Here is a 15,963-nt window from a genome sequence, read left to right as displayed (position 1 = left end):
TGAACCCCTGATCAAGCAGCTGGTAGCAGCAGTGAGAAATTAAGTGAACCCCTGATCCAGCAGCTGGTAGCAGCAGTGTGTGAGAAACTAAGTGAACCCCTGATCCAGCAGCTGGTTGCAGTAGTGAGTGAGAAACTAAGTGAACCCCTGATCCAGCAGCTGGTAGCAGCAGTGAGAAACTAAGTGAACCCCTTATCCAGCAGCTGGTAGCAGCAGTGTGTGAGAAACTAAGTGAACCCCTGATCCAGCAGCTGGTAGCAGCAGTGAGAAACTCAGTGAACCCCTGATCCAGCAACTGGTAGCAGCAGTGAGTGAGAAACTAAGTGAACCCCTGATCCAGCAGCTGATAGCAGCAGTGAGAAACTAAGTGAACCCCTGATCCAGCAGCTGGTAGCAGCAGTGTGTGAGAAACTAAGTGAACCCCTGATCCAGCAGCTGGTAGCAGCAGTGTGTGAGAAACTAAGTGAACCCCTGATCCAGCAGCTGGCAGCAGCAGTGTGTGAGAAACTCAGTGAACCCCTGATCCAGCAACTGGTAGCAGCAGTGAGTGAGAAACTAAGTGAACCCCTGATCCAGCGGCTGGTAGCAGCAGTGTGTGAGAAACTCAGTGAACCCCTGATCCAGCAACTGGTAGCAGCAGTGAGTGAGAAACTACGTGAACCCCTGATCCAGCAGCTGGTAGCAGCAGTGTGTGAGAATCTTAAGTGAACCCCTGATCCAGCAGCTGGTAGCAGCAGTGAGAAACTAAGTGAACCCCTTATCCAGCAGCTGGTAGCAGCAGTGTGTGAGAAACTAAGTGAACCCCTGATCCAGCAACTGGTAGCAGCAGTGAGTGAGAAACTAAGTGAACCCCTGATCCAGCAGCTGATAGCAGCAGTGAGAAACTAAGTGAACCCCTGATCCAGCAGCTGGTAGCAGCAGTGTGTGAGAAACTAAGTGAACCCCTGATCCAGCAGCTGGTAGCAGCAGTGTGTGAGAAACTAAGTGAACCCCTGATCCAGCAGCTGGTAGCAGCAGTGAGTGAGAAACTAAGTGAACCCCTGATCCAGCAGCTGGTTGCAGCAGTGAGTGAGAAACTAAGTGAACCCCTGATCCAGCAGCTGGTAGCAGCAGTGAGTGAGAAACTAAGTGAACCCCTGATCCAGCAGCTGGTTGCAGCAGTGAGTGAGAAACTAAGTTAACCCCTGATCCAGCAGCTGGTAGCAGCAGTGAGAAACTCAGTGAACCCCTGATCCAGCAGCTGGTAGCAGCAGTGAGAAACTCAGTGAACCCCTGATCCAGCAGCTGGTAGCAGCAGTGAGTGAGAAACTAAGTGAATCCCTGATCCAGCAGCTGGTATTAGCAGCAGTGAGTGAGAAACTAAGTGAACCCCTGATCCAGCAGCTGGTAGCAGCAGTGTGTGAGAATCTTAAGTGAACCCCTGATCCAGCAGCTGGTAGCAGCAGTGAGTGAGAAACTAAGTGAACCCCTGATCCAGCAGCTGGTAGCAGCAGTGTGTGAGAAACTAAGTGAACCCCTGATCCAGCAGCTGGTAGCAGCAGTGTGTGAGAAACTAAGTGAACCCCTGATCCAGCAGCTGGTAGCAGCAGTGAGTGAGAAACTAAGTGAACCCCTGATCAAGCAGCTGGTAGCAGCAGTGAGAAATTAAGTGAACCCCTGATCCAGCAGCTAGTAGCAGCAGTGAGTGAGAAACTAAGTGAACCCCTGATCCAGCAGCTGGTAGCAGCAGTGAGTGAGAAACTAAGTGAACCCCTGATCCAGCAACTGGTAGCAGCAGGGAGTGAGAAACTAAGTGAACCCCTGATCCAGCAGCTGATAGCAGCAGTGAGAAACTAAGTGAACCCCTGATCCAGCAGCTGGTAGCAGCAGTGTGTGAGAAATTAAGTGAACCCCTGATCCAGCAGCTGGTATTAGCAGCAGTGAGTGAGAAACTAAGTGAACCCCTGATCCAGCAGCTGGTAGCAGCAGTGAGTGAGAAACTAAGTGAACCCCTGATCCAGCAGCTGGTAGCAGCAGTGAGTGAGAAACTAAGTGAACCCCTGACCCAGCAGCTGGTAGCAGCAGTGTGTGAGAAACTAAGTGAACCCCTGATCTGGCAGCTGGTAGCAGCAGTGAGTGAGAAACTAAGTGAACCCCTGATCCAGCAGCTGGTAGCAGCAGTGAGAAACTCAGTGAACCCCTGATCCAGCAACTGGTAGCAGCAGTGAGTGAGAAACTAAGTGAACCCCTGATCCAGCAGCTGGTATTAGCAGCAGTGAGTGAGAAACTAAGTGAACCCCTGATCCAGCAGCTGGTAGCAGCAGTGTGTGAGAAACTAAGTGAACCCCTGATCCAGCAGCTGGTAGCAGCAGTGAGTGAGAAACTAAGTGAACCCCTGATCAAGCAGCTGGTAGCAGCAGTGAGAAATTAAGTGAACCCCTGATCCAGCAGCTGGTTGCAGTAGTGAATGAGAAACTAAGTGAACCCCTGATCCAGCAGCTGGTAGCAGCAGTGAGAAACTAAGTGAACCCCTGATCCAGCAGCTGGTAGCAGCAGTGAGAAACTAAGTGAACCCCTGATCCAGCAGCTGGTTGCAGCAGTGAGTGAGAAACTAAGTGAACCCCTGATCCAGCAGCTGATAGCAGCAGTGAGAAACTAAGTGAACCCCTGATCCAGCAGCTGGTAGCAGCAGTGTGTGAGAAACTAAGTGAACCCCTGATCCAGCAGCTGGTAGCAGCAGTGTGTGAGAAACTAAGTGAACCCCTGATCCAGCAGCTGGTAGCAGCAGTGAGTGAGAAATTAAGTGAACCCCTGATCCAGCAGCTGGTTGCAGCATTGAGTGAGAAAGTAAGTGAACCCCTGATCCAGCAGCTGGTAGCTGCTGGCCTCATGCAAGAACCGTTCGTACGCACAGATTTGTTCTTCAGTCGTGCGTACGAGTGAGTTAAGAGAATTTGCGCATTCACCAATCTTTTCGTATTTTACGTTTTCTTTCAGGTACGAACAGAATTTACGAGTGATCCAGACCTGTCGTAGGAGTTTCCTAAACTAGTCCGCTGTTATTCCAATCAAGTTTGCTTGACTAATGGATTGTATATTTAATTACTTTGAAGCAAACATAAATAATGATGCTGTTTGTCTTAAATTATGCACTAATTGAAGGTTCATTTGACTCTGTATATAACAAGGTCAATGGGAAGCGTAACCAGCGGCTGACTTGCTACTTTTGGATGCCTTAGCGCACAGGCTCACACCGTGTAGATGTCCTGCGGAGACAGACGAATGGCTGACATCGCAATTTAGATTGCCAAGGACTGTGCTGCTGCAAATATACCAGAGCCATCTGACGTGGCGTGTTCGTACGAGACCTTCGTACGAAAAAAGTGAGAGAAATTTAGAATAATTGAAATACGAAAATGTTGTTGCATGAGGCCCATTGTCCTGTTGATGAGCCAGTTTCAGCCCAGCTTTAGCTGTCGGACAGACGGCCTCACATCTGACTCAAGAACACTTTGGTATCCAGAGGAGTTGATGGTGGACTCAATGACTGCAAGGACCTGGTCCTGTGGCTGCAGAACCAGCCCAGATCATCAGCCCTCCACCACCGTGCTTGACAGCTGGTATGAGGTGTTTGTGCTGATATCTTTCTCTCTGTAGAACGATGGACTCCAGATAGTTTGGAAATGGCCTCATAACCCTTCCCAGATTGATGGGCAGCAACAGTTGCTTCTCTAAGATCATTGCTGATGTCTTTCCTCCTTGGCATTGACACACACCTGAATGCTCCAGAGCAGCAAAGTTAGGCAGCTGTAGCTCTGTAGGAAGAGCAGTCACCTCCCAAACAGAAGGTTGGTGGTTCAAATCTCGGCTGCTCCGGGCCACATGTTGAAGCATCCTTGGACAAGACGCTGAACCCCACGATGAGTCCTTTGGTGAATGAATGTGTTCAAAAAAGCGCTGTGTAGTACTTAGGAGGATCATTGACATTCCTTATTGTTCTGTTCTCAACTGCACACCATGCACCATAATTAGGGACCGAGCAGTGAAACTGCAAGGACCCTATTGTATCTAGGTTTATTATTCTTCCGTCATCTTCTTATTATTATTCTTTGCAAAAGGTATGCGAAAACTCAGGAAATTTTGCGAGCACCACCTGCTAGAGCTGTAACAAAATCCGGGTTATCCGGTTTTCAACCCGGATAAATACGTCACCCGGGCAGACCGGATGGTGGCATGCATTTGAAACGCCTTAAAAAAAAAAAAAAAATAAATAAATAAATAAATGATCCGCCTAAGTCGAGCTAGACGGCATTTCATTATGTCAACAAATGGCAGTTACAGCGCTCTTGCACCTTAGTCGTGAGAGACATGATGAAACCGGAATATATATCCCTCTTTAGTTGCCTACTAGGCTACAGTCATTCTCTAGCATGGTGTTCAGTCACGAACACACAGTCACACACTGAGTGAAACGAAACCTAACTCCCGCCCCGTTTGTCACGAGCCCGTTTGTCGGTTAAGTGAGCCATGCCCCCTACTGATCCGTCCTGACTTGCGATCCGTCCGTTACTTACAGTACTAGGGACGAATCCCCGCTGACTCGTACCACCTGTTAGGTTTCGTTTCATTTGACCAACTCGGTAGCAGCAGCGAGTGGTCTACTGCTTCAACTCCCTGTCGGATCCTCTGTTCAGCTGGCTCGAAATCTCGCACGGACTCTACGCCCTGACTGTTTACTGTTGACTTGGCTTGTTATACCTTGTTTTTGTCGATCGTCTATGGCTTTTGCAAGCACATAAACAATGTGTTGCTGGTTGTTCATTTATTGGCAGTTGGCACACATAATAGCGTAATAATAAGGAACATACCAAAGATATTCCAGTACGAGCGAAGTGTTTGACTCAGAGATGTTAGAGCCCCACGATTCGCTACTTGCCCGTCTGACCGCTGAGTCACCCAGAGCCAGCGATTCAGCGGTCAGACGGGCAAGTAGCGGATCCATACCAACTCGGAGCTTTTTAAGTTTCGATTCTGTCTCGTGACTTGACGAGCGAGCGCCCAGTCGGCAGCAAGGATTGTCGTCAACCCATCTGACTGCTGAAGCCTCTGTACCTCGCTACAGGCTCGGTTAGCGTGGCTTCATGCATCTTGTACAGTCGTTGAAAAATAATCATTTAGTGATATAGGGAGGGCAAGATCATTCCATGTTGTTTACTTGTAGGTCTAAACTCAGCATTGCCTCACCTAATGCTACCACATTTGTCGCTGTGTAAATGCACACACTAGCTGTTGTGTCTGGCTTTCAGATAAAATGCCATTGAATTATTACTTGACAAAAATAAATGAATGAACTTGTAGCCGTAGGCTGCTCTTTGATTTATCAAAATGAATTGATAAATGGGACAAAAAAAGGCGAGGCGCATAGCCACTAAACGGCAGAAAGGTTTTTTTTTTTTTGTTGTTTTTTTTTTAATAAGTGACTCAAGTGATTCAAGTGATCCGTATAACTCGAATCCCCTCCTCGAAATGATCCGATCAGCCCGGATTGCCCAAAAGATTCGAGTTAAGCATCTCTACCACCTGCCAGTCGACGACATGAAAGAATCTAAACTTTATATTTTTGGGAGTCGCTCATTGACTCTGTAGCGCCCACTACGATGCTTAAAAATAGTCCCCGCATTGGGTTAGTTTCGAGTGGGACGACGAAATTCGGTACACTCATTCATCATGCCCGGACGCACGTCCACAGGAAGGCGGCCATTTTGGATGTAAAGTGAATTTTTGTGCCATTTTTGACCGATTCCATGCCTTGCATAAGATTGAACTTGTCCTACAGATTTAATGCTACAGACTTCAAACTTGGCCAGGTCACTCTTAAGACATGGGGGGAAAAATTCATGGGGAAACTTTTTCAAAACTCAAAGGGCGTGGCCGTGGCGACTTCTCAAAGTTTGATGACTCGCCATCACTCGCCACAAACAATTAAGTCGCTTATAACTCCCACATACATTATCCAATCTGTCCCAAACTTCATACGGTGATTGCTGGACCCAGCCTGAACGCGCACATATAAAATAGTGACATCCACCTTTAGCGTCACCTGCTGGTGGTTGGAAACGTCTTTTTTTTTTTTACACCTCACATTTGATCAAACTCCTCCTACAGATTTAATGCAAAAACCTTGAAACTTGGCCAGGCTACTCTTAAGACATGGGGGGGAAAAACCATGGAGAAACTTTTTCAAACCTCAAAGGGCGTGGCCGTGGCGATGCCTCAAGTATATGACTCGCCATAAAAAATTAAGTCGCTTATAACTTCCACATACATTATCCAATCTGTCCCAAACTTCATACGGTTATTGCTGGACCCAGCCTGAACGCGTACATATAAAATAGTGATAAACACATACAGCGCCACCTGCTGGTGGTCGGAAACGTCTTTTTTTTTCCCACAACTCGCATTTTATCAAACTCCTCCTACAGATTTAATGGTAACAGCTCCAAACTTGGTCAGGTTACTCTTAAGACATGGGGGGAAAAATTCATTGAAAAACTTTTCCAAACTCTGAACGGTGTGGGCGTGGCCAGGCGGTGAAAATCGTGTGATGGCGTTTGTTATTTGAAAGCCTTATCATCATCGCAAGGTCATGAAACTTGGCACACACGTCCACCCTGACGACCTCGTACGTATGTAAAGGGTATCGTGTGTGGGCGGAGCAAAATGGCTCAGTGGCGCCCCCTAGAAATCTTCAAAAACCCCTCCGCATTGGGGTTATTATGTGCTCGTACGTACGCAGAGGGTATCGTGAGTGTGGGCAGAGCTGCAGCTCCAACGTCCAGCGTATGCCCCAACGTACGCACATCCCAACGTACGCACACCTCGGTCCCGCTCACAGCTGCTTGCAGCTTTCTAGTCTATACTTTCCACTCTACAGGGGACTTTGTAGTGTTGTACTGCCGTTTTGTGAATACTGCAGGAACTTGTGAATATCCCCCTGGGGATGAGTAAAGCAACTATCTAATGCAGAGTAGGTTGCATGTATTGCATCAAGGTTTTCAATACACAAACTGTAATGATGATTTTCAAAATATAAGGCAAAATCTGTCATTTAATGACAATTTCTCAGCTAGTTTCTATTTCAATCATAGGTTTCAAAATGAAATGTTTTAGCAGACAGCTTTAAGTTTTCCAGAAGAACCCCTCTGGTATTAAAATGCTTTTTAGGCAAAACCTTGGCTCATAATGGGTTCGATAACTGTTAGCATTGTTGTTTTTTTAAAAAAAAATTTTGGGGCTTTTTATGCCTTTAATGATAGGACAGTTGGAGAGAGACAGGAATGCAAGGGGCAGAGAGAGAGGGGAGACTTGCAGCAAAGGGCCGCTCGGTGCGGGACTCGAACGGGGGCCAGCTGCAGCGAGGACCACAGCCTCCGTACATGGGGCAGTTGCTTAACCCACTACGCCACCAACCGCCCCTGTTAACATTGTTGATTTGCAATCTAACTGCATAAGGATGGGATAAATTAAAGGCATGGAGTGAAACAAAAAGCTTCCTTTGTTGACAGCATGTATGAAATGCATGAGGCAGAAATGAAGAGAACATAGCTGTGGACCATTGATAAGGGGTTTGTCTCCTGTTTGTTATCAGCAGAAAAGCTGGAAGGACTTGCTTTACTTTGCCTTTGAACTGGAAGATACAACCAAAGCAGCACAATTCAATTCAATTCAATTCACTTTATTTATATAGTGCCAAATACAACAAATGTAATCTCAAGGCACTTAAATAATAAAGTCCAATTCAAGCCAATTGGAATTCAATTCATTGTAATCATAATTATTTTTAAAATAATCCAGTTCATTCATAAAGAGCCAATTCAAAAACTATTTCCTAGCTAAGGAAACCAACAGATTGCCCTGAAACTTGTCTTCGGTCCAATCTCCCGTCCTGAGCGTGCCTGAGGCGACTGTGGAGAGAAACGACTCCCTTTGAACAGGAAGAAACCTCTGGCAGAACCAGAACCAGGAAGGGTGGCCATCAGAACCAGAACCAGGAGGTGGCCTTGTGTCTGTATTTCTTTACTGCAGAAGTTTAAAAAAAAAAAAAGACTGTTTGACATGTGTAGGATTTAGTGAGATCTAACAGTGAAGCAGCCTAACTAAATTTGTCCATTCTTGGCTACTGTAGAAACATGGCAGCGTAACACCTTGTGTGGGTCCGAATGTTTTTTTTCTGTTTTGAAGAAGACTTGATGCCCTTTTTGGGGGAAAGGAAACAACTTTGTAAATCACATTAAAATGATGTGACTCACCAGCTGCTTGTGGTGAGCTGGCGTCTCAGAGATTAAAGTAATTCTTGACAAAGAGTTACCTCCATTTTTCTCTGTGGATGTTGTTTTTTCCTCCTCCAAGATTGTTGCTTTTTTCGAACATCTACGTCTTCTACTGAATTACAACCACTAACAATGAAAGCTGTGTCACCCTCCTCTGGTGACACTACACACCTGAGTTTATTTACTATGAACCATTGGATAGACACATTCATATTTCTTTTTGGTTGCTATTTAAAAGATGGCTTCAGATTTGCTTTGTTAGTGAATGGAAACGTGTCACACAGAGGCTCTTCTCGTTGGTCCCCTTCATTTGTCCAAAACAATCAACACTTTTTACCACAACATGGCGTGTGGAGTGAAGAAACTGAAGTGACCTGAGCCCAGCCCTGCATGCAAACGGTCTTCTCTTTTAGGTTTTTTGCCGACATGAAGAAACTGTGCACGGACTACTGCTCCCTTCTCCCCCAGAGATTCATGGCGTCTTGCCCAGGTGTAGGTCCTGGTCCTGGTTTCTTTTTAGCCCAGATGCTGTTGATGTGGGGAGGCACAACAGATGGATTCACTTCAGTTTTGTGTTTGAGGACATAATGAGTGCTCTGTGGAGATGTCTCCCTTCAAAGTTCTTGTATAGTTTTTGTCACTCACAATGAAATATTTTTACATGTCTCAGAATTTTGTTGTATTTAATTTCCAATCAACTGTGGCTCAATGTGTGAAACTAGTGGCACATGAACATGCATGTGTGTAAGTCTTCCTTTGAAGGACAGGGACTCTGATGCTTCCCAGCACTCCTGCAGGTCAAAATCTCCACTTTAACCACCAGTCTTCTCTGCAGCAATACAGTGTTATTGCTGCTTTTATGAAAAGCCTGATACTGACCTTCCACATCAAAAACAAGTTCAAGCAGAGCTGATCTGCTGCACCAGCCAACAGCGGCTGAGTGTTGGAACATCTGTGGCCACATCATGTGTCAAGCTGCCAGTGATTTGGACCATTTGGAGTTTTAGTGAGCAAAGCTGATGGGTTCGGGTTCCAGAGGCCGACCATACTGAGCACAGCACACTAACAGAGGGGCCTCCCTGCCTCAGACAATAGATGTATTGCCTTTCAGTCAGTAGGTTCCTGCTTTGATCCCCAACTTCTACAGTTCACACGTTGAAGATTTTTGGGGTAAATTTCCGAACCCCACATTGTCTCCAAATGCAGTTGCTCTGAATAAAAGCAACTACTGATTAGATTTAATGGGATGAGTGTAATGTAATTCCAGCGTCTTTGCTGCAACAAGTTGTATGATATAACCCAGCAGTGGCCTACAAGAGGACTAACTTTATACTCTGCTGTTAGGCCAGAGATCATGTTGTAAAAAATCCAATTCATCGAGGTGCCATCCTAGTGGCTTTGATTGGTGCGTGTGCTCCTTCTTTCCCTGTCAGCCAGTTATTTGTAGCTGACAAAGCAGAGCAGAGCAGGTTGGAATATGGGCTCCAGTGAGGTGTCTGTCCAGCACTGTGGAGGCTCATGGGGAGAAATGGACTCAAAACTCCTTGTAACTGAGCAGTGACTGTGCCAGCCAGTAGATCACCTGTCACTGCCAGTGAACAGAAAAGAAAGTTTGACTAACCCTGTTTATCCTCAGCACAGTCTGAAAACAGCCTCATCAAATTCCAAATAAAAGGTGGAGGTGTTACTGTTCATTTAAACATGTCAATTCTCCACTTCTCGGGAAACTAAAAACATCCAATAAAACCTTTATAGTTTAAAGCTTCAGCCTTTACAGCCACTGTGCCCTACATAGTGAAAAATAGAAAAAGCTCCAGGTCTGAGAGGAGACACAGATGTTAGTTTGGGTCTGAATGGATTGAATGTCACTAATGGTCTCCTTCCTCTTTCTCTCCCTTTTCCTCAGGTATGACAATACCCGATGAGGACACAGAGGCAGGCCAGACAGGAAAGTACTGCCTGGTGGCCATTGGGAGACTGCAGGTGTGTGTCAGTACAAGCCTGTGTGGGCTTCATCTGAAAGGGTGTTGGTGCTGAGTAGCTTCCTCTCCTTTCCCACATCACTTTGCTGTCCTCCAGGCTTTTCTCATCACTCATATGTTTCTCCTGGTTTTGATGCAAGTTCATGTTTTTCAGGGGGCTCCTTGGGGACCTCTCTCCTCATTGCCCTAACACACCTTTACTGTTAGAAGTTTAGTAAATGCACTAACTCACTAACTATCTAACTCACAGAGTTTGATAAACTGATGGCATGGTTAAACAGTCCCCTCAAAGACATGAACTGTGTTCTATCAACTGATTGAGGGAAACTATTGATTCTGTCAATGGATTCATGTCACTTCTTTATATCAGATTCATTCACTTCCTAATGGAATAGTTTATGAATAGTTTTAACTGACCATTTTTCTCTTTCATACTTAATTGCTGAAAACTGAAAATAAACTGAGACACAGTAGCAGTGATAAATAATAGAAGCTGTGGTATTCATGAAGAATTCATTCAGTGTAGGACCAGACAGAGTTTTCTGACCTGGTCTGGTGTGTAGATTTGTGTGGAAACCCACCATGTTGTTAGGAAAAACACCTTCCTGCGTGTGTCTCTGTGATGTATCCTGACTGTGTGTGTGCCTCCCTCAGGTAACCAGCTCTCCGGTCTCCATGGACATGAATGGGCTGTCAGTTCCCACAGAGTTCTTGTCACGCCACAACTCGGATGGTGTCATCACTTTTGTCGACCCACGCTGCATCAACGTCATTGGTTATCAGCCTCAGGTCAGCTCAGAGCGATTCTAGGACCTAGTGCTGTAATTAGGGCATACAGTTGTGTTCGAAATGGTTTAACCCCCATTACGGTAAAGTGTTTAAGCAAGTTTGACATTTATTTTTTTATCTTGTTTATAATCAGATCAAATAAGGACTTGTAAAATAGACAAATGCAACTTAAATTACCGTAAATTCCGGACTATAAGCCGCTACTTTTTCCCAGGCTTTGAGCACCGCGGCTTATAATACGGTGCGGCTAATATATGCTTTTTTCTTTTGTTTTCATGCCGCCAAAAACATTTTGCCTCATAACATTAGACCAATACAATTAAGGAATAGTTCACAGTGGTCCACTCAAATTGTACGATAAATCAAACACACTTACACTACTAAATTATTGTAAATCGGTCATTTGTACTCATCCTCAACATGGAAAACAAACGAAGAAATACGTAAGATGCAGCTTTAAAATTGAAGGCGATCAATGACCTTTCCTGGTAGGCTACTGTCTTTTTTTTTTTTTACCAGCCGTGTTACAGGCACTGTTCGGGGAAAAAAGCATTTTCAGTATGTATTTGTTCCTGTTATAATATGCATTTAATTAAAAGTTTAAAAATCCTCATGTCTGGGGCGGTCGGTGGCGTAGTGGGTTAAGCAGCCGCCCCATGTACAGAGGCTTAGTCCTCGCTGCAGCTGGCCCCGGTTCGACTCCCGCACCGAGCGGCCCTTTGCTGCGTGTCTTCCCCTCTCTCTGCCCCCTGCTTCCTGTCTCTCTCACACTGTCCTATCATTAAAGGCATAAAAAGCCCAAAAAAAAAAAAATATCCTCATGTCTTATCTTACTGTTTAAATATCTCATATTACTATGTGGCCACATAATCCGGTGTGGCCTATACAAGTACAAAATGGATTTTCTTTTTAAATTGAGAAAGTGCGGCTTACATTCAGGTGCGCTCTAGAGTCCGAAATTTACGGTACAACAATATTTTTTGTAATATACCAACAAATGTCCTTTCTCTGATTATCTCATAGTCACATACGTCCTTAGTACTTCGTACAACACCCTTTGGTAATAACGTCCTTCAGACGTGAAACATAGCTTGACACAAGTTTCTTGCAGCGATCTACAGGTATCTTAGCCCATTCCTTGTGGGCAAAGGCCTCCAGTTCATTGACATTCTTGGGCTCGTGTGCTGCAACTGCCTTCTTCAAGTCCCACCAGAGATTTTCTAGGGATTTAAGTCGGGCGATTGCGATGGCCACACAGAATCTTCCAGCCCTCAGTTTGCAACCAAGCTCTGGTAGATTTGGAGGTATGCTTGGGATCGTTGGAAGGCTTCATCTTTGTCACTGACTGCAAAAATGTTAAATTTCCTAAAACCCTTTACGGTAATGGGGGTCATTAGCATAGCAAAGGAAATTTATGTCATGTTTCCTTATGATACTGCCCAAAGTGTAGCATATATAGGGAGACTAGAATTGGTCCAAGTCCTGAACCTTGTGAGTGTTCCACAATGTTCCACCGTGGCACACTCTGGTACGTATGGAGGACACACTATTTACATGTACAAACTGGAATCTGTCAGATTAATATGATTTAAACCAGTACCCTGAAGCAGTACCCTCAATCCCGCTGAAATGTTGGATGAAATGAATTGTCTTTGAATGAAAATCTGCAGTTTTAATTGTGTACAAATACATTTAGTTTATTGAATGAAGCTCTTTGTTTAAAGCTGCCGTCGGCAGGTTTTCAAAATTCCGAGTCTAAAGTCGGAAAATTCGAACTGATACAACTTTCAGGTCCCTCCCCCAACCTCTAACAAGCTCCAAACCGCCCCCAAACCCTTCACACCAGTGTGCGCGCACACAAGCTGGGGGCAGACTCACGCTCAGCATGGAAGACATGGTTGGTGACTGTTCTGCTCAGATAATAGATCAATAATAAACCTAACGTGATTGGTTAAAAACAGCCGGGAGCGCTCGATTTTTGCAAGCACGATTACAGGCTTCAGAGGGAGCTACAGAATTCGGGATTTTTCCCTAAACACCCTATTTAATATTCTACTTCCAGAATCCCATGACAGTTCAAGCTAATATGACTAAAAAAAAGTTGCCGACGGCAGCTTTAACCAGGACATGAGTTGCTGTGAAATAATGTTATTCTGTCCTGCAGGACTTGTTGGGGAAAGATATTCTGGAGTTCTGCCATCCTGAAGACCAGAGTCACCTGAGAGAAAGTTTCCAACAGGTAAGACCAGACCGTGGCTCTCAGTTTGACCCAACGGCTCATTTTGTATCAGGTGAACTGGTTGAAACAGGAAGGAAGTTTGAAGAGCATCCCAGGCTGACTGAGTGTTCAGTGTTTTTGGTTTGTGTCTGTTTTCTCACAGACATTTAAGAGCAAAAAAACTCAGCTATCTGTTGACTTTGTGCGGTGAAATGTCCTGATACATAAGCAGAAGATTGTAATAGGCTGATTAAAGCTGATAAGTACTTGTCATCTCTTTTAGTCTTCTCATAAACCAGCTAGATAGTTAGAACATGTTAGAATCAGCAGGATGAAAGAAGGACTCTCTGTCTGCAGGTGGTGAAACTGAAGGGTCAGGTCCTGTCAGTGATGTATCGTTTCCGGATGAAGAACAGGGAGTGGATGCTGATCCGAACCAGCAGTTTCACCTTCCAGAACCCGTACTCTGATGAGATAGAGTACATCATCTGCACCAATACAAACGTCAAGTAGGTTCTTCATGCATCCCATTTTCCATCATTTAGTTGGTCATTTTTAACACAGATTCAAACAGTTACCAGACAGCTGGGCAAACAATGCACGTAGATCCAGTGAAGCATCCCAAGAGACTTTGGCAATGTTTTGCTCTTTGGCTCCATCTGAGGCCTGCACATGCCCTTACTTTAGGCTGACGGGACACTGCAGAAGCTACACCAATGTCAAGAGACAGTGTAGGACCTAACAAGAGTAAGACTACATATTATTATATACTATGATATATGTGATGACCAACAAAAAGACAATCACAAAGAAATAAAATGTTCTATCTAATCTGTGATACAGTATGTGTAATGTCATGCACCTTGTGCACATTACAGTGTCATTAATTAAAGACAGTGGAAAACATTTTGAAAGGCTGCAAACTTCTTTGGTTTTGGGGTTAAATTAGCTTAAACTGACCAAATATTTTTACATGAGAAGAACTTATTTAGTCTGAACAGCTAACTGAGGCTTCATCTGTGAGACAGAGACAATAACCATAAGGTAAGAACTTAATAATAATAACATAACAGGGATGAACACTGAAGTAAAAGTCTGGAGTAAATAAACATGTTTCATTAGTTTTATTAAAGGAATCAACCACAGCTTCAATCTCCTCTGATTTACAGCCGACACAGAGCAGAGGGGGAAATGATCACCATCATGTTCTTTTCATGAATTTAAACCTGCATGTCAGCAGGTTCCCGGACAGAACCGAGCAAAGCAAACGGGTCAGAACCCGAGCTGAGCAGTTATTACTGACTGATAGCAACATGAAGCTAACTATGAATCAGTCTGTTTTTCTCTGAGCTCTCTCCAGCAGAAACATCCAACCTGATGTTTATTCCTGTCTCATATCGTCCTGGTTCACATTATCTCTTCTTCCTCACCTCCTCTCATATCTGTCACGGCTAGGTGCCGAGCCGACTCACAAAAAGTGAGTATGAGCCATGTTTATAATCTGGAGCAGAAACAGCCGATTGCTCGTGTGATCAGTCACGGGAGTAACTTGTTCCCCTTATCAGACCTCATTCAAAATAGGCACTTCCATCCCTATTTATGTGAATTGCCTCTTCTTAAAACAGGTGGGGGGACCTCCATGTGAGAAGAAAATAGTTTTTTCATTTTCCTGTCCAAGTGAGGACAGTTCAAGTAGTCTGTTACATGTCTGTGATCTGCTGCATTTTCAAGAAATAAATAAATGCACACATGCTTATTCATCATCATTAAGACCATAATAAGAGAGAAAGAAAAATGGCAGCAGGTAGCAGCAGAGTGGCACGTACTGCTGCTGCTTCACCTCTCTTAAACTATACTGATTATCATATACGACATGGATTATGGCGCCCCGGCGTTTCTGCAACAACATCTGAACCAACAGGTCCTCTCATCTAATCATACTGGCGTTGTACCTGTCCTTTCTGCTGGGTGCACAAATATGGGGAAGCGGGTGCTCTGCTCGTAAGCATGCGACTCCGCTTACAAACTTAGCTAGAAAACATGCCGTCGGCCTCCCACTGGACTCGTGGAGCCAGTACATCATATTCTCAAAAGTCCTGGATGACGGTCGAGCTTCGTGGGTGCGAAGTGAGCGGCACCGACACTCAACAATCCCTGCGTCGACAAAGCGACACCCAGACAGATGTCCATTTAAATCCTGGACCTATACCTCTGGATATCTGCCAATCAGCTGATCCCCAACGTCCCAAGCCAGCTGTTGCTTTCACCGGCGTGGGCTCTGGAGGTAATACTCCAACAAACACCAGGTCTATCGGTGAAATGCTGAAAACTCCAGCCCCGGGCAGATCCATAACTAATCCTACACAAGTCATCTGCCTCAAACAGCAGCAGATGAAATAGTTCCAGACTGTTAATCATGCAAGCGTGTTGTGCAACATGAAAAGGAAAGCGAAAGGCATCTTTGGCGGGCATTTAAATATACGAAGCATCATTTCAAAGACAGAACAATTTGAACATCTACTGACGGACTCTAACATCGATTACCTATGCCTCACAGAGACTTGGCTGATTCTAGTGATGCTCCGATCAGCATTTTTGGACCGATCACCAAAATCATGATCTGCCCGATTGCCGATCACGGAAGGAATCGGACATTTCCATGCCT

At 44.9% G+C, this 15,963-nt stretch overlaps 1 protein-coding gene across 2 annotated transcripts in view; it reads left to right on the top strand.

Moving 5' to 3' along the window:
* The window catches only part of arnt2 (aryl-hydrocarbon receptor nuclear translocator 2), a 99,082-nt gene that overhangs the window by 64,968 nt on the left and 18,151 nt on the right, over positions 1 to 15,963 (top strand). For both annotated transcript variants that reach the window (XR_012768317.1, XM_075455033.1), the window contains exons 9-12: positions 10,216 to 10,292; positions 10,946 to 11,080; positions 13,245 to 13,319; positions 13,656 to 13,807. Coding sequence is in view for 1 of the 2 variants with exons in the window: in XM_075455033.1 (XP_075311148.1) it covers positions 10,216 to 10,292; positions 10,946 to 11,080; positions 13,245 to 13,319; positions 13,656 to 13,807 (439 nt within the window). In the remaining variant the exon portion in view is untranslated. The remainder of the gene's footprint in view (positions 1 to 10,215; positions 10,293 to 10,945; positions 11,081 to 13,244; positions 13,320 to 13,655; positions 13,808 to 15,963) is intronic.

Source organism: Odontesthes bonariensis, chromosome 1 (genome assembly GCF_027942865.1).
Source record: "Odontesthes bonariensis isolate fOdoBon6 chromosome 1, fOdoBon6.hap1, whole genome shotgun sequence".
Lineage (NCBI taxonomy): Eukaryota > Metazoa > Chordata > Actinopteri > Atheriniformes > Atherinopsidae > Odontesthes > Odontesthes bonariensis.
Note: the sequence above shows the minus strand (reverse complement) of the source record. Positions and strands in the feature narration are given on the sequence as shown.